Source organism: Setaria viridis, chromosome 6 (assembly GCF_005286985.2).
Source record: "Setaria viridis chromosome 6, Setaria_viridis_v4.0, whole genome shotgun sequence".
Lineage (NCBI taxonomy): Eukaryota > Viridiplantae > Streptophyta > Magnoliopsida > Poales > Poaceae > Setaria > Setaria viridis.
The window spans coordinates 29,949,664-29,972,332 of record NC_048268.2 but is presented as its reverse complement, the minus strand read 5'-3'; the positions used below and the strand labels follow the sequence as shown (position 1 = coordinate 29,972,332).

Sequence of the window (22,669 nt, the reverse complement as noted above, 5' to 3'; positions counted from 1 at the left end):
CAGATAAGTTCGGCAGAAAACAATCATTGAGCCGAGAAAGCAGAGCAACACGGCAACGGGCGCCGCATGATTAATAGCTCTGGAATGGTGAGCGTCACGTTCTTCCCTGATTAACACCAGTGTTATTTTCGGAGAATATCCCCCATTATCGGCGAATCATTCGGTGGTTACGCCTGATTGAGCTTATTCAAATGAACCATTGTAATTATGCACAGTCCACGTAAACGAGAAGAAAGGAAGAATAAACAGATACAGTATGCACGAACGGCTCACCAGCTGGAGAGTATCAGAGAGGCAGAGATTCAGAGCAGTCTGCATATATGCCACCGTACCAGCTTACTAAAAGGAGGCCTGAGCATCAACAGGATAGCTCAATAACAGGAACTCATATAACTAAAATTTTGCTTGGCCTGAGACAGTACAGCTCGTGCATTTCAATCTCAGCATATGCATAGCTCTATTTTGTGGGAAGACATGCGGAAAAAAAAAGTTGGATTGATACCAACTATTGCAATGCTAACATGTTATCACATAAAAATTATTGCCTATTCAGTGCCATATAATGTCTATGTGCAGAATTTATTTACAAAAAGCGGAAAGATTAAAAAAAATGTACTCATGATATGCGCCTGATGTCAGATCAAACTGCTGTCCCTGTGGAGAAGTGGGTACCATACTGATTGTAAGAACAAGGAATATCAAATTCTTTTCTTTTTCGAAAAATATGTACTCCCAACATTCTTTCTTTTCGTTTTCTGAAAAATAACAAAAAGGCCAAATGGTCTGCCCTCTCCAAGAAGGAATATTTAATTAGCAAAGACAAACCTGTCATTTAGTCATTTGCAAGGCAAATGGGTAAGGAGAGAAGAAGTACTGCAGATACTAAGCAATTGTCACACTACAGGACAGGATAGAAGCAGCTGCAACTGGAAGGGCTGGCTAGTTAGGAACTGAGATTATAGCATTGTCTCAATTTGCCAGTATTATACTTGCAAAAATTCAATATGCATAGAGAAGATGCCAAAGCACACCTGTAGCCTATAGTTACCATGGTCAATTCACTTCAAAATATATTATAACAATTTTTTCAGCTTACATTAGAGTATTCCTATCAAAAGAATTAAATAAAAAACATTATAGCTAGGAAGAAGCAATCAGCTGCTAGTGCACCAAATTTAAAGTTCCAAGTTTACATAAGTAGCACATGACACTTCATGTTCGATTTAAAGGTATGTATGTCATTACATCATAGGCAATGCTGGATCATCTGATGCCAGAACACATACAGCACCACTGCAGGCATATTATTTTCAGTTATACACGTTGATACGTCAATATTGTGCATTTGTCAGGAGAAAAGGAGGGTAAATATAACCAAAATAAAGATGGGGGTGTTAGCACTATTCACATACTTATACACATTTTAAATGCAGTTTTATTTATTTATTATTTTGGAACAAGTGCCTATTTGTTTAGAACAAGAACCATGACAAGCATGACATGATAGAGTTATTCTCACCTTTTCCATTTCTCCAGTTCCATCTATTTTCTCTCTCTCTCTGAAATGAGCACAGGTTTGACATCCATGATCCATCCCATGAGAAAAAGAGGGACAAAAGGAAGTGATAGAATTGCATCCATTTTATAATTTATTGCTAGTATGAGAAAATAGAAACAAAGCAATTATTGTGGAGGTATCAACAATGCTACTTAGCAGTTTAGCTTCTCATTGGTTTTGACACCTGAAAAGAACTGTGTTATAGCAAAGACTCGAAATTTTCTATCAAATTTGTAACACCATGATATTATCATATTACAAAATCATGTGGTACATGAGAGTCATGTAAATCTTTTTACATCTAATCCACAAAGCATAGACCCTTTGGATAATTGTTAACAATGAAAAGGGCAACAAAGGCTGATGCAAAACAGGGGCAGAAATGCCATGAGTTCCAACTATCAAACATTACTGAAAGAATTTCCTATATGGACATGCTACTTTGCAAAATTTATATAATAATAGTGTAACAAATGAACAAGTTCTCTTACAGAGCAGGAACCACTGGGGCGATTGACAGCTTCAACAAGATCCCAAAATGCATTCATATTTTGCCATCTCTGGTTGAAGATCAGCAATATAGTATCAGAACAGTTAAACAGAGCCCCAAATGCCAGCACCAGCTTCCGTGTGAAGAATAAAAGAATAAATAGCAACAGCAGTCCAGTTGAATGCCTGAGGTACAAGTTCTTCATCCATGTGATCTCCTCCTGTTATGCGGGGAAGGAGGAACACCTTCAAAGAAATCACCCACTGCTATCTCAAGGTCCTCAACAGAGTACTTGATGTAAAGTTCTGGATGCTTCCCATTCTCTATATGATGTCGAAACCTGCCAAGGAACGACCGGTATGCTGGCAGCAGCTTCTCTGCAATTGAGATCCTTAGCTCTTCCCTTAGCTGGTTGTCTGGCACACACCACCCAGACTGCACCCTATGCGCGTCCTCAAACGCAGCATTGAAGGACTTGAACCGCTCCCTCAGTGCCGATTTGGATATTCCTGACGAAAATCCACCACTTACATGGAGCCCCTCATCACGCAAACAATTCAAGATCTTCAACCACGAGGTCCGCTGGTAGTTTGTGGCTGCCATTGTGAACTTGCCGGTGAGACGTTTCAAGTAGTCATCACCAATCATGCCCCAGAGGTCTGGTGAATCTTTCACCTTGTGCACAATGTAGTGTACATTGTTCATCATGAACAAATGTGAAAGAGCCAGATCCTTGTAGAGTGCCGCCTTGCCCTCCAGGTTGTGTTCAAGAACAACAATGATCCAGACAATGTGGGAGGCAAGCGGCAACTGGTTCTCAAGCTCAGGAAGCTCAAGGTCCGCCAAGGACGGCACGAGCTCATTGCCCTCAGCAGCAAGACGCGCACTAGCCGATGGACGTGACACGATCAGCTCGGAGAGCGTGACCTTGTAGTCGCAAATGAGGCTGCTATAGTTCATCACATACCGGGTGAGCGGGTGGATGGTGCCGCCGGGCACCGCGGTCTTGGGCGGATCGCGGAGCACGGCGTTCTCGAACTCCGAGAGTATCCCTCTCACGGCGTCGGCGAGACGCGACCGGATCTCAACGGCCTGCACGTATATCGACTCCGCTGCCTTGGAGGCGGCGAAAATATCGGAGACGTCAGGGAGGAGGTCCGAGAGCGCGTCGTGGAGGTCTATGATCTTGAAGAGCTTCTCAGGGGAGCGGCGGCCGATGCTGATGGCCTCGGCGAAGCCGAACAGCTGCAGCGCGGCGCCCTTGACGGCCTCGGCGAAGGGGGTGTCGTGAGTGGCGGGCGCGGCGGCGGCGGAGATGGTGCTGCTGGAGATGGGGAGGTCGTGGAAGATGTGGAAGCAGAGGCGTCGCTCGCTGGCGAAGACGCCGCGGACGGCGGCGCGGGCGGCGCGGATCCAGCGTCGGATCTTGGCCTCGAGCGCGTCCCACTCGAGGCGCTGGACGTCGCCGATGCTGAGGCGCTCGACGCCGAGCCGGCGCAGGGAGGCGTCGACGGCGGGCTTGCGGACGGAGGCGTAGACCTGCGCGCACTCGCGGCCGTAGCCAGCGGCGGCCATTCGGGACGCGATGGCGCGGAGGTCGGCGACGGCGTCGTCGGGCAGGAGGTCGATCTCGCGGATGCTCCGTAGCGAGCGGTAGGCGCTGCTGCGGCGCCCGATGGAGGCGGAGACGGAGTCGTCCTCGTCGGCGGCGGGGAGGTCGGCGGAGGATGCCGAGTTGGAGCGGTCGCTGTTGATGGAGAGCGAGCTGAGGTCGGCGAGCGCCTCGATCTCGAGGTCGAGTGCGCGGGACGAGAGCACGTGGCGGAACTCGTCCTCGAGCCGCGCCATGGCGACTTGCACGGCGCCGCTCCCGGCGGCGGCGGAGGAGCCCGAGGACGACGAGAGGCGGCGCGGGCTCCCGACGGCCGCGGGCGACGGCGGCGCGAGGCGGCGCAGGTCGTCGACGGCGCGGAGGAAGCGGTCCGCCTCGGCCCGGTCCCCGGCGCCGTCGAACAGCATCGGCTCGTCGGCGCCGGCGCCCGCCGAGGCCGAGTCCCACCGCATCACCACCCGCTCCGCCGCCTCCAGCTCCGCGGCCGATCCGTCCATGGCTGGCAAGCTGGGTTGACTCCTCGCCTCCTCCTCCTCGTCTTCCTCTTGCCCTTCCTCTTCCTCGATCCGAAGCTGCTGGCCTGGCTTTGCCTGGCTGGCTCTGCCGCGGCGGCGCGAATCCGGGGAGCCGCACGTGTGGGCGCGCGCGCGCGTGGATGTGCGCGATGGCGCACGGGGCGGGGGCAGAGGGAAGTGATATAGAAGTGGAGGCGACTGAGGAGGGGAGGGGAGGCGAGGCGAGCTGGCTCCGCTCTGTGCTGCTTGCTCAGCTCAGCTGCCGGTCGCGCTTTGTTTTTGCGTCCTTGTGTTGTGAACTTCCTTTTTGTTTGGACTCGCCAGGACTAGGGAGCGAGAGCCACAAACTCTCTCTCTCTCTCCCTCTCTCTCTCTCTCTCCCTCTCTCCTCTTCTTTTTACTTGTTAGAGCAACTCCAAGAGGCTGCTAATCTTACCCCCAATACCTTTTTTAGGAAAAAAGAGAGAAAAAATGAACTCCAACAATCCACCTAAACCTTTCCCAATTTTTTAGCGACGCTAAAAAACAGCCTGCTACCGCGTATATTTTAGCGTTGGCGTTCCTCCCCCAATCCTGATTCCCGCACGCCCGCGCGTCCCTTCCGATGGGCCCACTACGATGATGTGGCCTGTGTTTGAAATATTGGGGGCTATTTATTAGCGATTTGCTGTGGACTAATATGTTTTTGGGGGAAATTTTTTTTAGGAGAACCCCCAATACATAGTTTTGGGGAAGAATTTTTTAGGATACTCTTGGAGTTGCTCTTAAGGAGCCATGAGCTTTGTTACTCTTAAGGTAGAAACGATATTCCCAATGTAAAAATATACTTGTGGGTAGAGTTGGACATCCATGGTTCATGGTAGGAGGGGGGGGGGGGTGGGGGTGCAGCAATGTGCATCGAAGGGGAATGGATGTATCAAGCAAGCTCAACACCCCACCCAAGAATGAAGACCAAAATCTTGAAAATTGATGAGGGAGGAAAATAAAATGGCACTAGATATAATTTGCCAATTGTGCCTCATCAATGCCATTGAAGCTCCATGATATATCTCCAAACACAAATTTAAATTTATTAACCCGTTACACCAAAACTAATGTGGAATAGCTCGACATGCTTGTTCACAATGATGGTTTTACAATAACAGTGAAGGTTAGTGAAAGTGAGGGGAAAAACAATTGGTAAGTTAGGGTTGATAACTATCCAAATGTTGTCCTTTGGTGATGATGATTGATGAGACATTGGAAACGAGGAAAGGTAAGAAAGATGGTGTGGAGAAAGAGAGGGTAAATGGTATGTTCATAAATGGCAATTGGAGGAGGGGGGCATGTGGCCCTGGATGAGTGCACACAATTAAATAGAATGGGGTTTAATCTATCATTGTAACACCCCAATCTTTAATTTTTGTTTACATGAAGGAATAATCAAAATGCCAACTGCACGGGGGCATATTCTCTTTACAAACAAGAAGTACTAGACCGACACAGCACGGATACAACAAACTAAAAGAATAAAAGGAATAAAGGAGTTTTTCAAGCATAAAATGGATTAGTGAACCTCCACACATGCTTCACGAAGATTTACATCACTGTTGAAGTGTTGATTCAAAAAAATTGGCACTTTATTTTAGTATGTGGCGGTCATCCTGTTGACGGCAGTTAGCATGCCAATTTGTGAACCGCAAGCGTATGGATCATCGTAGCTTTTCCCTTAGAGTATTCTATCCAAGGTTTATCAATCCGTGGATCGGCAGTGAACTGACTAGGGTTCTCTATCTAGCTAAACAGATCTAATCCTATCAAGAAGCACGAATCGCATATAAAGGTAAACCCAATCATGAGATAAGTATTATAGACAGGGTAAACAGATCACATCCATATATATGAGGTAACACAACCAAAGGTAGCATGAGCCTATTGTCTTCTTGTTGTAGTTCCAGCCAAAGTGGTAACTAATCTATGTAGCACCTTGATAAAGAGTCATCTCTCAGAAAAGGTGGCTCGCAAGCGGGCTACTTTCTTGTGATCACCATTGCGAGGTGCGTGTTAACGCCTCCGGTTTCCTAAAGCTTTACCTCAAACGACTCTTGCAATACTCATCATCGATCCTACTCAACATTACACAATCGTTCGGCCTTTTCCCTCCCACATGCTATCACCATGCAAAGGTAATCACACTGACTTCCTACGCACTACTAAGATGTATCTGCAAGATATAGACTAATTACCATGATTACATCTATTCCTACTAAGAACATATGCTAGTTAAACATATGAGAATAAGCATGCATCATAATATATCAAAGCAAGCATAAAATTAGATTGATATCACCATCGTGTGTACATAAGCCTTGATGATCACAAGGCTCGGCTCTAGAACTCCACCATAGCTTCACCGCGTAGGGACGACCATGGCGGCTAGGGTCTAGCCTAAGCCATCTCCTAGACAACCTTGAAAACTTGCAGCGGCCCTTAGCTCCCTCTAGTGTGTGTCCCTCTATTCGTTGACTTCTGGTGGATGGATCTTGGGGCTTGGTAAATTTTCGAGGTATTTATAGTCTGGAGAGTGCGTGACAAAAATTGGAAGGCGAGGGGAGCAAGGAAAGCCTCAGGCCGATCGGCCTAGCCCTTCCTTTTATCCCCTTGTGCCCAACTTCGTCGCAAGTCTCCTCTGATGTTCTGGAAGCTTATTTTTTATGCATGTGGGCCTGGCACGTCGATAGCTTTGGGATGAGATTGATCTTTGATAACTTTTCAAATCTCCGCTTGATCTTCTTCGATTCCTCTTTGATCGCGAAGTGATACCTGCCATATCTTCACAATCTTAGCCCTTAAGTAATCTTGGAGGAGTGTTTGCCAAAAATGAGTGTCGAAGGGCGCCAGAAGACCCTGGCTGATCGGCCTGGGCTTTTTCTGAGCCTCCTGGCCTTCGTTTTTGACAGGTTCATTGCTTGTTCAGGGATTTATCGAAAAATATGCTTTTAGGTTCAATTTCCTGCAAAAATAGAATGTCCTCCAAAGTACAATGCATATGCGAAAACAGGGTTATTTCAGGTGTCAAGTGGTGGGTTAGTATAAGAATATGTATGAAAACACCACTTAAATGGTATTAAAAGTGTGTTAATAACGAGCATCAACACATCCTCATTTTCCAGCTATGATCAAAAGGGGATCTAGTGAGCACTCTAGAAAATAGTATATATTGAAGAACTAATTGATGCTTTATCAAAGACCATAACATTTTCACTAAGGCAATTTGCCCAACAAAAAAGCCCTAGCTCTAGCCAAAATTTGGTACTTTAGGTTTTTGTCTACCCTCCTTAATCAAGCTTCAAATTATTTGAGACACTTGCTGGAGGATTGAGTCCATAAGCAATGTGTACCATTCACCAAATGAATTTACAGCTCGACGGTCAAAGAAAAGGATTCATGCATATTAAAAAAACAACATTTACGACTACCTTTCCATTGCCTTCTATCTAATCCATTTACATAAGTAGCATAGGAATATTTTAAAGTTTAAAAGGATCTTTTACTTTATAAATGTAGCTATTATTTTGGCTCATGGGATCATTTAGGAGAGCTCTATAAATAGATTGGATTGAAAATCGTCCAATTTTGCATAGAGCCCATTGAAAAGTTTGCTGCTCATTAAGTTGCACATTATCTATTTAGCAATCAGATCATGCCAAATACCTAATTTTTCGCCCACCAAAGATGTATGAAAGGAACATTCTAAAAGAATAGAACTAAAAACATCAGGTATGCATTCTTATTCCTAAGAATAAATATTATAAGGAACATGTTATTGTTGTTTAAAAGATGTATGGCCAAACCAGGTTCGAGACTCAAGAAATCCTTTATAGCCTTCATAAAGGTAGACCATGATCGTGAGTCTCCCAATTCTTTTTGCACTTGAGTACATAATTATTTCTAAGCTATTAATTAAACAACCATTTGCCAATGAGATTTTTGTTTCACCCAACTAAATTCTTTTTGCCTATGCCTCCTTGATCCTAAGGTAAGCACGGTATCTTCCATCTAGCAAATCTATATTTCATTTTGTGATCATCACTTTGCCAAAAAAGAAAAAAATAACATGTAATAATCTAGCTTTTTAAGTATGACTTTAGGCACCTCAAAGATTGGTAAAGCAAATATAGCTAGAATTCCAAGGAGGGAATTAATTAATGAGAACTAATCTTCACCTATGGATAGGTGCTTGTCTTTCCATCTACTTAGCTTTATTTAGAACGCTTCTTCTATTTCCTTCCGGTGGAAATGAGTTGTTAGATAAAAAGGCTCAACCTTTTATGTTTTTTAATTCTAATTCATGTTATTTTTAAAAATATTAAATAAAAAAGTTTTAGACATAAAAATTACTCAGTCTTATGTCTTCTTTTCACGATTTGTTACCATTTTCTTCTCCATTTCCCTTAATGTTCTCTTAACTCAATAATACTATTTCCTTTTTCTTATTTTAGAAACATTTAGACAATACAGACTAAAATGTGTCACCATTCTACCTCAAAACTAAGAGGTAGACAGGTAATCCTCCGTCCCAAAATACTATTCGTTTTGACTTTTCTAGGTATATATATTTTGCTATATATCTAGACATAAAATACATCTAAGTGTATAGAAAAAGCTATGCATCTAGAAAAACTAAAATAAATAGTAATTTGGGACTGAGGTAGTTCGTGTGCCTTTTTACCTCATCACTGATTATAAAATCGAGTAGGATTGTACCAGATACCGTCTGCCACATACATCACCATGCATGCCTTTGGTTGACAGGGAGCAGACATGTTCCATGGATCTCGCACGTCAGTCCGATTGCCAGCCATGGATTAGAGGCGGGGCCGGGTGCGATGAACCGACGAGGGTTTCGCCGCCGCCCAAGTCAGGTTCGCGGCATACTTTATTGCCGCGAGACAGTGAGATCGGCGCAACGCCTGTGCTGTCCTCGCTGTACTCGTGCATGGCTCCATCGCCCAGGCAGAGCATGCTGATGACGGCGACGGAATCCTCCTCCGCTTCTCGAGCACTGGTCCTCTTCTGCGCCCGTGCACAGAACCTACGCATGGATATGATGGGATCATCAGTTGTTAATTGCCGATTTACAGGGGGTAATTATCCGGCCGTCAGTTGTTTACGACTGGTTCTTGTCTCGGAGATCGTTTAGTTTATCTGCATCGGCATGTGAGGTGACAACTCATCGATCGAGCTTCAGAGTAAAGCCGGCATTTTTCCAAAGCCTTTTTTCAGATTCGTGTCATTGTGGGAGCCGGTAAAAACTCGGCTGTTCATCTTTTTTTATCGGCTAGCTGGTGAAAATGGATGTTCGGTGCCGTTTTGTCGTTGGTTGATTAGGGTTTACGCCGAAAGGCATATATGGCTGTTGGGTGTTGGCTGGTGCGGCTCCTCTCCAGGCTCCACTTATTTTCATTTGTGGATCTTGCTTTCTCTCTCTCTTTCTTTCTTTTTGGAGAGAGAGTGGATCTTGCTCTTTTAACCTAATGAGCATCTGTACTGCATGAACAATGGAATGTGAGAGTTCAGGGATCATCACTCCAGCAGGGACGGACGAGGCCCTACCAGGATCATGGGCCACTGTACTACTGTGCTCTGTAAAGGAACTGCCCACTGAATGCAAATCTGATCCCTCCTCACGGCCTTAATCCGTTTGCCTTGGAGCGAGTTATGGCCTACCAAGGTACAATGCATGCTACTGTTCCTCTCGAAAAAGAAAATCAAAAATTTTTTTTTGGAAAGGGATGCTTTCGGCGAGCTTACCATTCCTGTTCTGTACCTCTGCACTAGCCATTGCTTGCTCCCAAACCGGCCATCAACAACCTGTGTCCCAATCCCCACGATCGAGCACTTGGCGTTGTCCCGCCGCAACTCTAAGGCCTAGGGCTTTTTAAAAACACCGGTACTGGCCGGCTACGGGCTACCACGACCTCTCTGATCTGAACATTGTGTTTTCTTTTCTTCTTCTCCTCCTAATCAGTGATTCTCAGGCATCCACGTCCGGTAACAATGACAACCTGTGGTCTCTAAACTCCTAATCAATGCAAATGGTCTCCATAGAAAACGCCTGCAGGATTATTCGTTGCTCAAGCATGTCCAGGACACGACGCCAACGCCTGCCTTTTCTTCGTTTGACAAGAGGCATCTCTCCAACATTATGTGTCTTCTCTTGCGTGGTGTGAACAAACGCAGCAGGGAGCAGGAGCAGGTAGCAGAGTAGCGTAGCAACATGCTAATGCTCCATGCTGTAGGCTGTAGGGTCACAGGCATTTTATTTTATTTTAGTTTTCCTCTTTCTTAGAGCACAGCACAATAGCACATACCATTTCATTCTTTTCAGGGCAGAGGCACAACGGACGGTTCACCAATCATAATTAGAGAAAACAAGAAATGGTTCACCAATCATTAAGCTGACAGCTCCTGGTGTCTAGAAAGTGCTTAATTTTTCAGCGATCTGACTTGAGCAGCATTCATTACCGTAGTATTTGTGTTCTTATTTTCCAAGTGTTCATGTTCGTGTAGGATCTTTCATATCAGGAGACACGTGTGATCCTTCAGAGAGCTTATTGTACCGGATCATTTAATTGAACACTAGAATTTATATTTTGGATGGGCCTTCACATCAGGAGCTGTCGGCGATCCTGAAAATCTTCTTCTTCTTCTTCTTTGTACACAATTGTCAATATTACGTGCTTTATTCGATTTTTCTATCACCTGCATGCCATGGATGGCAATATGAAAAAAGGAAACTGATATGGCTCTCCGTGTTTCATGCCTCATCACTAGGCATCATCAAGTGCTAAAAATATGTTTCGATGAGAGAATATATACCAAAGGAAAGATATTAATTATGGGAGACATTTTTAGTTTTTAAGAATTGATCGAGACAAGTGGATGCCCAAGGCGTGGGTGGCGAGGGCGGCACCAGCATTGTGATCTTGCATGCTCTTCAGTGTGAAATGCAACGATATCTTTCAGACTGTCACGCCAAAAGTTGCAAATCTCTAGACTGCACGGGCGACAATTTTAAACAAATTCATGATGTCAACTTGTACTGTTTATAATAGAGCTCAGTTTTGTTATCTTGCGTTTCGTTTGCATTACTGGATAAAGTTGTCATCCAAGTTGGATCAAGGTTTTGGTAGGCATGGGCAGGTGTATATCTGGAACAAAAAGATATGCAAGAGTAATGGGTTGACCTTTTTTCTCAAAGGTTGATTTTTTTTTTAATACTACGCATGTGTACACCGCACATGATGTTTGTTTAAACAGCATGAGAGAATCTTCTTCCTGAGATTTGTATTCCGCTTTTGAATTATATGCTGCCACTACTTTCCTTGGGGGAAGGAATAGCCATATAGAGTGGTAAATGACTATTTTTTTTCCTGAAAAGACAGCAATTTTTTTGCCGTATGCGATACATGTCTAATGAGCAATCAGATTCCAAATTTTTGAATTGAAATCACGAAATAAGCTGATATTTTGTTAATATGGGGCGCATTCGTTCTGATGCGGAAAAGGGCTCTTTTTTGTGAACATCAACGTCCTTGTTGAAATGGCAGTATCACGGGCACTGCTGAATATTCAGATAAATCGCACGACATGACATCACCTCATCTTGTAAACATCTTAAGGCCCATGATTAGAACCGTCCAATAGGTAGCCATCAGCACTTAATATCTTGTTACCCTCCTATGGATCTCATCACACAGATGAACTTACACGAAAATTAGCTGCCAGGTTGGAGCTCACTTTTTTTTTTTGGAAAAGGAATGATTCTGCTTAGGAATGCTTGATTGGAAGCACCTTTCGCATTATTTTTCCTGTGAAAATTTTATCTGCAGGCATCTTAAGGCTGCTAATCGATATCCATCATCCTCAGATCCTGCAGGTGCTCAAGTTTGAAGTACTGAGAGATTTATTCTTGAAAATAATTTGAAGAAGGTACCCAAATGCTTGTTCTTTATGAGCAATAGTACACCTAACAGCTGCGAAAAGTTTCAGAAAATGGTGATATCTTGGAAGATCTCAAATGATACGCTCCGAAATTCAGATTTTATGGTTCTGAAAATGGCTGTGAATTAGTGGTTGGTGTACTTAGACAATTATTAACAGTTCTCCCATCTGGACTATATGTGCAAATTCTCGACGAGAGCAGTCGCCAAAAGTCATCTGTCTGAAATGCTGAGAAGTTCAAGTTGACAGATGCAACTTTTAAGAGAAATTTCTGCCAAAGTGGAAAGAGCAAACTGAATTTTCATATTTGTATAGAAATCCTGTTTAAACTGATGCCTTTGCAGACTCACTGTTGCATTCATTGATTTGCTAAAAGATGGAAAATCTTGCTTTCTGGTCTGTCCTATGCTCTTTAGAAGACATGTTTCTGTCTTTTGCATATATAGCTGCTTCTGAACTGAACTTTTAGATGGCATTTCGCTCCTCGCATGAATACGATCATAAGGTGAAAGCAGTTCAGAAACTATATCCCATCTTTTATATATACACGTATTGAATCAGGTACAAGCAAAAGATTCAGAAGAAACCGCGGACTGAGCCGACAGCTCTCGGCAGCAAAACTGCGAAAGGAAACACCTGCAGTCCTGCACAGGCACATCTCCTTGCAATTCTGAACAAAGCCTCTAATGAACATCTCCCGTGTGTGTCCCGGCCGTCGTCGTCACTCCGTTTGCGCCTTGCCCCTGTACGGCTTGAGGATCTGGAAGGAGCAGAGCAGGCTGGCGTCGACGTTCATGAGCGCGCCGGCGTTGTTGAACTCGCCGCAGTAGTTGGGCGCCGAGAAGATGGTGACGAGCTGCCGGTCGGCGAAGAACTCGTACCCGTCCTCCACGACCTGTCGATCGTTGCAAGCAATGGACATTTGGCTTTTGGCAAAACAGATCTTGAAATCATAGCCATGGCCTCATCCGCTAGAGGAAGAATTACCTGGTGCGCGCGGCAGATGAGGTCGAGGTCGTGCTTGTTGAGGAACTCGGCGACCTTGTCGGCGCCGAAGGTGAAGGAGACGCCGCGGTCGTTGTCACCCCACCCCGAGTTGTCGCGGTCGGGGTCGGACCAGAGGAGGTCGCAGAGGAGGCCCTGGTCGGGGACGTCGACGGGGCGCTGGATCTCCCTGATCCGGGCGAGGCTGTCGAGGTCCGGCGACAGCCCGCCGTGCATGCAGAGGATCTTGTCGTCGATGACGGCGGCGACGGGGAGGCAGTTGAAGCAGTCGGTGAAGAGCTTCCATAGGCGGACGCTGAAGCGGCGCTTGCACTCGTCGTAGAAGCCGTAGATGCGGTTGATGGAGGCGCACTCGTGGTTGCCACGGAGGAGGAAGAAGTTGTCCGGGTACCGGACCTTGTACGCCAGCAGCAGGCAGATGGTCTCGATGCTCTGCTTGCCCCGGTCCACGTAGTCGCCGAGGAACAGGTAGTTCGCCGCCGGCGGGAGCCCGCCGTACTCGAACAGCCGGAGGAGGTCCGAGAACTGCCCGTGGATGTCGCCGCAGACGTTGATGGGGGCCTCGAGCTCCAGGAGGTTGGGCTGGGAGAGGAAGGTCTCCTTGGCGGCGGCGCAGAGGTGCCGGATCTCGGCCTCCGTCAGCTGGACCTTCGTCTTCCCCGCCGCCTTGCCGTGCTTCTTCCCCTCCAGCAGCCGCCGTATCAGCTCCTCCACCGCGGCCCCGTCCATCACGCACGCGTGTATCAGTATCACCGGCGACGGCGGCGAGCCTCTCGTACGTCGTCCTTGGTCCGGCCGGACAGGCGGGGCGGCCTTGCCCTTGTTGGGACGGGCGGGAGGGGGAAGACGAGAGGGGCCCCCGCGTGTCGTGCGAGCTGGTTGCCTCGGTTCCCCGTGCTATGCCGCGCAAACGCTTGGCCCGCGGCGACTTGCCAAATCGGGGACGGGTGGCGACGTGGCGGCGGGAAGAGCGGCTCGCCGGACGGGTCCATGTGAATCGCCGCCGGGGGCTACGAAAGCCCATTCCGCAGCACAGCCCAGCAACCAAGCAACCATGCGTATGACTACTAAAAGCTCATTTGATGATGGTTCACTAAAATTGAATAAAAATATTGTCCAACATTTTTTTAAAAAAAGTTAGACCAACATTTTTTTTCAAAAAGTTGAAAAAAAGTTTCTTAAAAAAATTGAACCAACATTTTATTCGACAGGGAATTCGATCGCCAGCCGCCCGGGGGACGAGAGTGATCGGCCCAGTGGGGGAAGAAGTCTGATCCATCTTTTGGCTGGGCTGATCTCTTTGCCCGATGAGTTTGCAATTCAAGCTTTAGCCCAAGATAGGGTCCGGCCTGGGAACATTTTCGGGTCGAGCGCCGTTGTTCTGATCGGCCCAGTTGGAAACACACGCTCGACACTCCAAAAGATCGATCTCTCGGGAAGGAAACATTTTCGGGTGCAGGCCACGCGACGGCATGTTGCTTGCAGTACAAACTAGGCCGGCCCAACTCCGTCAGGCCTGGAAGATAGCAAGTGAGGGAACAAGCCAACGTACTGACGGAGATGGATTTGGGCCCAATTTGTAGGCCTGCACAAGATGGCCTGCACCAAGACATAATCATTCAAGCCAATGTATCTTTCGTACTCCAAGCTTAGTGCTCTAGGAGATGGATAGCAAGTGAGAACAAGCCAACCAACCATGTGCAGGACATGTGGCATAATTTGTAGAGGGGATGAATAAGTGATTAATTGGTTTGAATTTAAGATTTAAAATACATTCTCTCTCAAATCGTGAGTCTAATCTTAATTCTGTTTGAACCAACATGTTGTTTATATAATTGCAATTAATTGAGATCTAATATGTGTATATTTTACATGTTTTATCTTACTTTTTTTAATCAACATTTAGAATGTACTACTTCAACATTATATTTTTAAATATACATGTTCAATTTTAGATATATTTTTCAACATTTCGCATAAATGTTAGAATAATTTATTAGAAATATGGACTTTGATTTCACATATGGTTGAATCAAGATTAAGAAAATGCTGAAACCTACAAATACACAAAATCATAGTCCAATAAACATGATTCATTACGTTGCCCCAGTCCCAGAAGGTCATCTCATGCATGTCCTTATGCACTCGCATTTACGCTACAAGGGTATAATAATCTCTACTCGATACTACTACAAAAATCAGTAGGGATAGTAGTGTTGATTAGCTTAGGATTCATTACATGTACTCCCTCCATCCCAAATTATATGTTGTTTTAGCATTTTCAGGTTCATAATTTTTGCTATGCACCCAGATATACACTATGTCTAGATACATAGTAAAAGTTATGAATCTAGAAATACCAAAAATGACCTACAATTTGGAACAGAGTAAGTACTTTAATTTGAAGTGAAAGGTAACATGGTAGGGCTGAATACATCTCTAAGAATATATAGTCGACCACTAAATATAAATGCCATCTATAGGTGCCATATTAGAGCATCCAATGAGATGGAGTCAACCACCATCTGTAAGAAAGATCCAGAAATATGCACATCATCCAAGTACGTATAGCATAATAGACAATATGTCAAAGGCATCAAATACAACGCATTCTTCAAAGTTAATATGGGTCCGTCCACATGTCATCAACTTTATGTCATGTAAGAGCAAGTATACGAAGGTCATATAGTTAAGCGGGCTGTAGAAGTTGCAACATCGGATTGGCGCTAGGGTGGAGGAGAGAGATTAAAAGCGGGATGCAAACTACAGCCAGCTGAGACACGCCTCTAAGAAATTTTATGAGACTGTGGGCCATTTATTAGTGGTGTAGTATACATTAGTAGCCAATTGTTATATGGGTGGGCTATTATTAGATTGACTATACGCGACATGCATGTTACTGCTCCCTCCATTCTAATTTGAAGTGAAAGGTATTTCCAAATTATATGTTGTTTTAGCATTTTCAGGTTCATAATTTTTGCTATGCACCCAGATATACACTGTGTCTAGATACATAGTAAAAGTTATGAATCTAGAAATACCAAAAATGACCTACAATTTGGAACAGAGTAAACAGAGTAAGTACTTTAATTTGAAGTGAAAGGTAACATGGTAGGGCTGAATACATCTCTAAGAATATATAGTCGACCACTAAATATAAATGCCATCTATAGGTGCCATATTAGAGCATCCAATGAGATGGAGTCAACCACCATCTGTAAGAAAGATCCAGAAATATGCACATCATCCAAGTACGTATAGCATAATAGACAATATGTCAAAGGCATCAAATACAACGCATTCTTCAAAGTTAATATGGGTCCGTCCACATGTCATCAACTTTATGTCATGTAAGAGCAAGTATACGAAGGTCATATAGTTAAGCGGGCTGTAGAAGTTGCAACATCAGATTGGCGCTAGGGTGGAGGAGAGAGATTAAAAGCGGGATGCAAACTACAGCCAGCTGAGACACGCCTCTAAGAAATTTTATGAGACTGTGGGCCATTTATTAGTGGTGTAGTATACATTAGTAGCCAATTGTTATATGGGTGGGCTATTATTAGATTGACTATACGCGACATGCATGTTACTGCTCCCTCCATTCTAATTTGAAGTGAAAGGTATTTCCAAATTATATGTTGTTTTAGCATTTTCAGGTTCATAATTTTTGCTATGCACCCAGATATACACTGTGTCTAGATACATAGTAAAAGTTATGAATCTAGAAATACCAAAAATGACCTACAATTTGGAACAGAGTAAACAGAGTAAGTACTTTAATTTGAAGTGAAAGGTAACATGGTAGGGCTGAATACATCTCTAAGAATATATAGTCGACCACTAAATATAAATGCCATCTATAGGTGCCATATTAGAGCATCCAATGAGATGGAGTCAACCACCATCTGTAAGAAAGATCCAGAAATATGCACATCATCCAAGTACGTATAGCATAATAGACAATATGTCAAAGGCATCAAATACAACGCATTCTTCAAAGTTAATATGGGTCCGTCCACATGTCATCAACTTTATGTCATGTAAGAGCAAGTATACGAAGGTCATATAGTTAAGCGGGCTGTAGAAGTTGCAACATCGGATTGGCGCTAGGGTGGAGGAGAGAGATTAAAAGCGGGATGCAAACTACAGCCAGCTGAGACACGCCTCTAAGAAATTTTATGAGACTGTGGGCCATTTATTAGTGGTGTAGTATACATTAGTAGCCAATTGTTATATGGGTGGGCTATTATTAGATTGACTATACGCGACATGCATGTTACTGCTCCCTCCATTCTCCTTTGATAGACCTATTTCATCTTAGCACATTGACCAAGGAGAATGAACCCTACTTATCATCTAGTAATGAATCATGTCATTATGTACTCCTCGTTATCATATACATGCACCTTGGTATCAATGTCATCATATACATATGCACCAATTATTTTTCTAGAGAAGTTACTGTGCACTGGGATTGAACAACCATCTATGTCAAACTTGAGACAACAACTCAAATAGAACTATCAAAAGAGAAAAAAAAATCAATTTTGCAAATAGGAATGGAGGAAGTAGTATAAAGCCAACAGCTGGCTAAATTATTAGTCGTGCTACTAAGCAAAATGCTGATGTAAGCAAGCTTATAGCAGCCGAGCTGGCACATATATAGATTTCATTCATAATAAATGAAGTGCCGCATAAAATTGGTGGTATGGCAATAAAATTTTGGGTGGAGATAGATAGAGAGGGGGGGGGGGGTTTGTCTATATAAAATTAGGTATACATTATTTAATTGCCCTAATCCCGTGCATCACAAGTAAATACTATGGACAGTTTATAAAACTACAACATATTGGAGGAGATTGTTTCATGTCAACTCAAAGCTCTAGATGATACCTATTGGTGGACCGAATGTCATGTCCTCCGAATTGAACACGCGTCAACATGTAATAGGGGCACTAAATGATTCGTGCATCTTGGATTAAAGGAGTAGTTGTCATGGATATTCTCTCCTCAATGTATATACCATGGAAGTTAGGTGACCGCTCCCTTCATCCTGAAATATCTCCCTCTGTCCTAAAAGAAATAAATCATTCTCTGTGATTTAAAATTTATTCCATAATTCCTACCTTATTAACTTAAAATAGTTTGATTGGGACAAAATTAGAATCTCTTATATTCTAGGACAGAGGGACTATACCTTATTAATCATTATTAATAAGAGGCATCCTAATGGAGTGTTTGGCTTGAGAAATCAAACAAACTGATAATTTTGGTACGTCACACGATGGCATCATGATGATGATGGAGGTATAACACAATATTATTCATCACCATTTCTTTATTTCCTCGAGCGGACTAAGAGAGTGTTTGGTCCCTATCACATTGAATGTTTAGATGCTAATTAGGAGTATTAAATATAGGTTAATTACAAAACCAATTGCATAAAATGAAGGCTAATTCGCGAGACGAATCTATTAAGCCTAATTAGTTCTTGATTTGACCATGTGATACTACAGTAAATATGTGCTAATTATGGATTAATTAGGCTTAATAGATTGGTCTCACGAATTAGCCACGGCTTATACAATTAGTTTTATAATTAGTTCACATTTAGTCCTTCTAATTGGTATCCAAACATCCGATGTGATCCGAACTAAAAATTAGTCCATGGATCAAAACATCCTCTAAACAAATGGAGTAAGTTCAACAGAATCAGGAATTATTCAGCCTCGCCTCCCTTCCTTCCTCCTCCGTCCCTCGAACCAACATGGATGTACGGCACGGCACATGCCTTTTCTCTCACTTTCCGCTAGATTCTGGCCTTGCTTCTGTGATGGAGAGCATATTGTATATTTAATTTCCACACACCAGCCATCAGTTCCTCATGCGATATAGGGTCATATCCGCTTTGCATATAGGGATTTATATTGATCTGGGGCATGGTCCGGCGGCGTGCACTGTTTCGTTATAGTTTATCATATGCAAGATCCATTATGAACCAAGCACTTGGCGCCTTTTGCATTAACAAAACCTAATCTCCCTGATCGAAGCAGTCCGTTAAATTTTTGCAGGCTTGCTGGCCCTAGCATGCGTGCTCTTCTAGTGCAGCTTTGCATATCCCTTTATTTTGGCCTTTCATCTTTGGAGTACAATACTGCATCAGCCACTGACATCGTGGGCGCAATAATCGATCTGTTGATCAACGCGCAGGCTAGTAGGTCAGGCTCAAGGCATGGTGATGTATCGGTTAATGCATGGATTAAACTACTAACGGTACGTCAGTACTAGCTTAGACTAGTAGTACAGGCCATGTGTCGCCATGATGTGTGCTTTAGCAAACAATTTGAAGACACCAAAAGAGCACGCTTTGCACGCCAGGTTTGCGATTATAAAACTGCAGATTTCATTACCAGTAATAAACAAGAGAATAGGACGGACAGGTCTCTTGAAACTTAAGATATACGAAGATGCTAGTCCCAAATAAAAAGCGAGTGATGGCACATGCATCGCCTCATTTGGACAGAGGCGCGTCACTTGCTTGAGTATTAATTACTTTCCTCGAACAATTCCATGCACCTGATGATAAGCTTTGTCCATTACCGAGAGTACACAACAAAGGGTACGCAACTTCAAATATTCCCGTCACCGCCTTACACACACATGATATGACTATAAAATCCCTTCTCAATTTATGCTAGCTAACCACCCTCTCATGGTCTCTCGCCATCATCCTCTCTATGCCTCACAAGTCACAACGCAGCCATAATATAAGCCCATGAGAGACTACTACTGCGCTAAGGATTGACAGCTTGAATTCCAGTCCTCCACAACATCTTTCTTGGACTCTACAATCAGCCCTGTGCCCTTGACCACCTCTAGATAGTCTAAATTTTGCCAGTTACGACAAGGTTACCGCAGATCTTCTTGGTGGACAAAATTTGATCAATTTTTATTTTTTTTCCCTAAATTTCAGCTGTTAATCAAATTTGTTGGCCAATAAATAAAATTTTGTGCTAACCACGCCCTCTCAGGGTCTCTCTCATCCTCTCCGGTGCCTCACAGGTCGCAACGCAACCATGACTATATTGCGCTAAGGAATGACTGCTTGGATAACCCACCCCCACCCCCTCTAACATCTCCTTGGACTCTACAGATCAATCTGCCATGAGTGTGGATGATTCTTTTTGTCAACATTTGGCAAGTTACTAGTTACCACTGTGGCACATATCTTCTTCTTGGTATGTTCAATTAGAGTAAATTGGACAAACTTTGATCTACTTGTATTTTTCTTTTCTAAATGTCAGTCATGTTTCATAAAAAAAACAAACTTGTTGCTTGCCAATAAAATTGTATTGGCTCCCTCTGTTTTTTTTTAACTTCAACGACTAAAAACATTACAACACACACACATATTAACACGATTAACCTAGTTTCACCGATTCACACTAACTTAAGCCACCGCCATCAAAATGCGATGATGATCCTGCATCCATGAATGATGCGAGAACAATCTTCAAGGAAATTAAATAAATCAAAATTTTGGAAATTCTCGATTTCTTAAAAGACTTCAGCTCGAGCATCTTACCTCAGTGCTTGCAACAATGAAGTCTAATAATAATCCAGATGTGTATATATCCATGTTTGTGTACTCCATGTATACATGTATAGTGCATATACTAAAAATAGTAACTATTTTAATTTAAGGAACTACCTCTTGGTGTGGGACATGGTAGAGTCATCATAAAGTCGATTGAACTCCATCCACCAGGGCAAAACCTTCTCAATTCTCATAGGCCTTTGTTACCGCCGTCAGAATCTCCAAAGATCATCTGAGATGAATGTATGATCATCATCGCCGTCGATCATCATATCCTGTGACGGCTCTCCACTCGGCGGCATCACTGGGTGCGGGGAACCGTACATGAAATCATCCAAGGCCGGAACAATATGATGAGCATTAGTCCCCGCCGCCGGCATTGACGGCAATGTATCCATGAAAGACCAATCAAGCGCGTCGTCACCGCCGGCGAGGGAAGCTCCACTACCGTAAGTGGATGGCTGTGACAAGGCCGTCCTGTCAGTGCTTGCTCCTCCCCCGGGGGTGGTAGCTTGCTGCGACGGCGACGACGCGAGCGGGCTCGCCGGCTGGTTGGCGTGCCTGACGGCTTCGGCCTGGATCTGCTCAGGCGTCAGCAGCGCGCCGGGGACGTGCCGGACGTTGGGTGGGGACTCCGGGAAGTTGAGCGACCCGGCGCGGGAGCCCCGGAGGCAAACGGCGGCGGCGTCGAAGGCGCGCGCCGCCTTCTCGGCGGACTCGTAGGAGCCCAGCCAGATCCTCTCGCGGCTGTTGGGCATCCGGATCTCCGACACCCACCGGCCCCATTTCCGCAGGCGCACGCCCTTGTAGCGCCGCTCCGCCGCTGGCCGCGGCGAGCCCTCGCCGTCGCTGCGGCTTGCTCCACCGGCGCCATCATCCATGCTCTCCCTCGTGGTGTGTGTGCGTGGAACACTGGAACGGCTCGCCAATTAAGCTTGATTTAGAGCTAGTGATCGATCGAGTGGAAGAAGCTTGGACCAACCGAGAGGGATTTATACTACATGGAAGACGCGGGGGCGATGACTTAATCCTCCGTGTGTGCGACCAATGGATAACACGACGAAGTTGATGGTCAACCTCGCCATGGGGGAGAGGGGAGGGGAAGAGGAAGGAGGTTGATGGGTGCATCAGGTAGTTTTTTTTTTTGAAACACGCATCAGGTAGTTTGGTACGGAGAATTAGAATATTCTACATCTCTATCAATGTGACTCCATTTTGACGAGCACGTTGCGAAAATGCAAGTGGGTGGCTGATGCAATAGTATATATTCCATCCATTCCAAATTATAAGTCATTCCAACTTTCGTGGAGAGTCAAATCATTTTATGTTTGATCAAAATTATAGAGAGGATCACAAATGTTTATTGCACCGAATAGATATACTATGAAAATATATTTAATGAAGAAACTAATGGTACTTATTTGGTATCATGAATGTTAGTACTTTATTATATAAATTTGGTCAAACTTGAGATGCTTTGACTCTCCAAAAAGTTAGAATGATTTATAATTTGGAATGGAGGGAGCAGCAGGTATGTGCCTTTTGTTGTTTTGTCCCAGCTGAGTGAAGCCACGGTGATCTTTCAGATCTAAAATAAAGTCAGATCTGTGGATAATGATATTCTAGGATACACATGCGCTACTTGGGCTTCATTTCTTTATGATCTGCAAGTATAGCCAGAAGTGCTATTGGAAAAAGAAAAAAAGTGCAAGCAGTTACTGAATAATTTTGTGCATATTGTGCATGTGAGCAACCTGAGCTAGATCTGGAACTTGCAAAGAAACTCATGTAAAGGTACATTTACTACGCTAAAAAAAATACTAATAGGAAGTAGGATATTGTGATGAACCCATGTGTGTGTGTGTCCAGTAACCAGTAATATTAGAATAAGTTTGGAGTGCACATG

General features: G+C 44.2%; 3 protein-coding genes across 6 annotated transcripts; all 3 read right to left on the bottom strand.

The window, feature by feature from the left end:
- Positions 1-291: 291 nt before the first annotated feature.
- On the bottom strand, positions 292-4,451 carry LOC117860673 (exocyst complex component EXO70B1). 4 transcript variants are annotated; one of them, XM_034744050.2, is made up of 4 exons: positions 2,050-4,451; positions 1,520-1,559; positions 826-926; positions 368-654 (listed from the first exon to the last, which is right to left on the bottom strand). In XM_034744050.2, exon 1 carries the CDS (start codon positions 4,155-4,157, stop codon positions 2,250-2,252), a length of 1,908 nt encoding a protein of 635 aa, XP_034599941.1. In that variant the 5' UTR covers positions 4,158-4,451; the 3' UTR covers positions 368-654; positions 826-926; positions 1,520-1,559; positions 2,050-2,249. The 4 variants fall into 4 exon arrangements, with proteins under 4 accessions (XP_034599940.1, XP_034599939.1, XP_034599941.1 ...); XM_034744049.2 differs by having other exon boundaries at positions 292-1,293; XM_034744051.2 differs by lacking the exon at positions 826-926.
- An 8,211-nt stretch (positions 4,452-12,662) lies between these two features.
- LOC117861314 (serine/threonine-protein phosphatase PP1) lies at positions 12,663-14,150 on the bottom strand. Its single transcript, XM_034744846.2, has 2 exons — positions 13,149-14,150; positions 12,663-13,056 (listed from the first exon to the last, which is right to left on the bottom strand). Exons 1-2 carry the CDS (start codon positions 13,893-13,895, stop codon positions 12,883-12,885), a joined length of 921 nt encoding a protein of 306 aa, XP_034600737.1. The 5' UTR covers positions 13,896-14,150; the 3' UTR covers positions 12,663-12,882.
- A 6,625-nt stretch (positions 14,151-20,775) lies between these two features.
- Positions 20,776-21,814, bottom strand: LOC117861897 (ethylene-responsive transcription factor ERF018). Its single transcript, XM_034745420.2, has one exon. It carries the CDS (start codon positions 21,642-21,644, stop codon positions 20,976-20,978), a length of 669 nt encoding a protein of 222 aa, XP_034601311.1. The 5' UTR covers positions 21,645-21,814; the 3' UTR covers positions 20,776-20,975.
- Between the last annotated feature and the right edge of the window lie 855 nt (positions 21,815-22,669).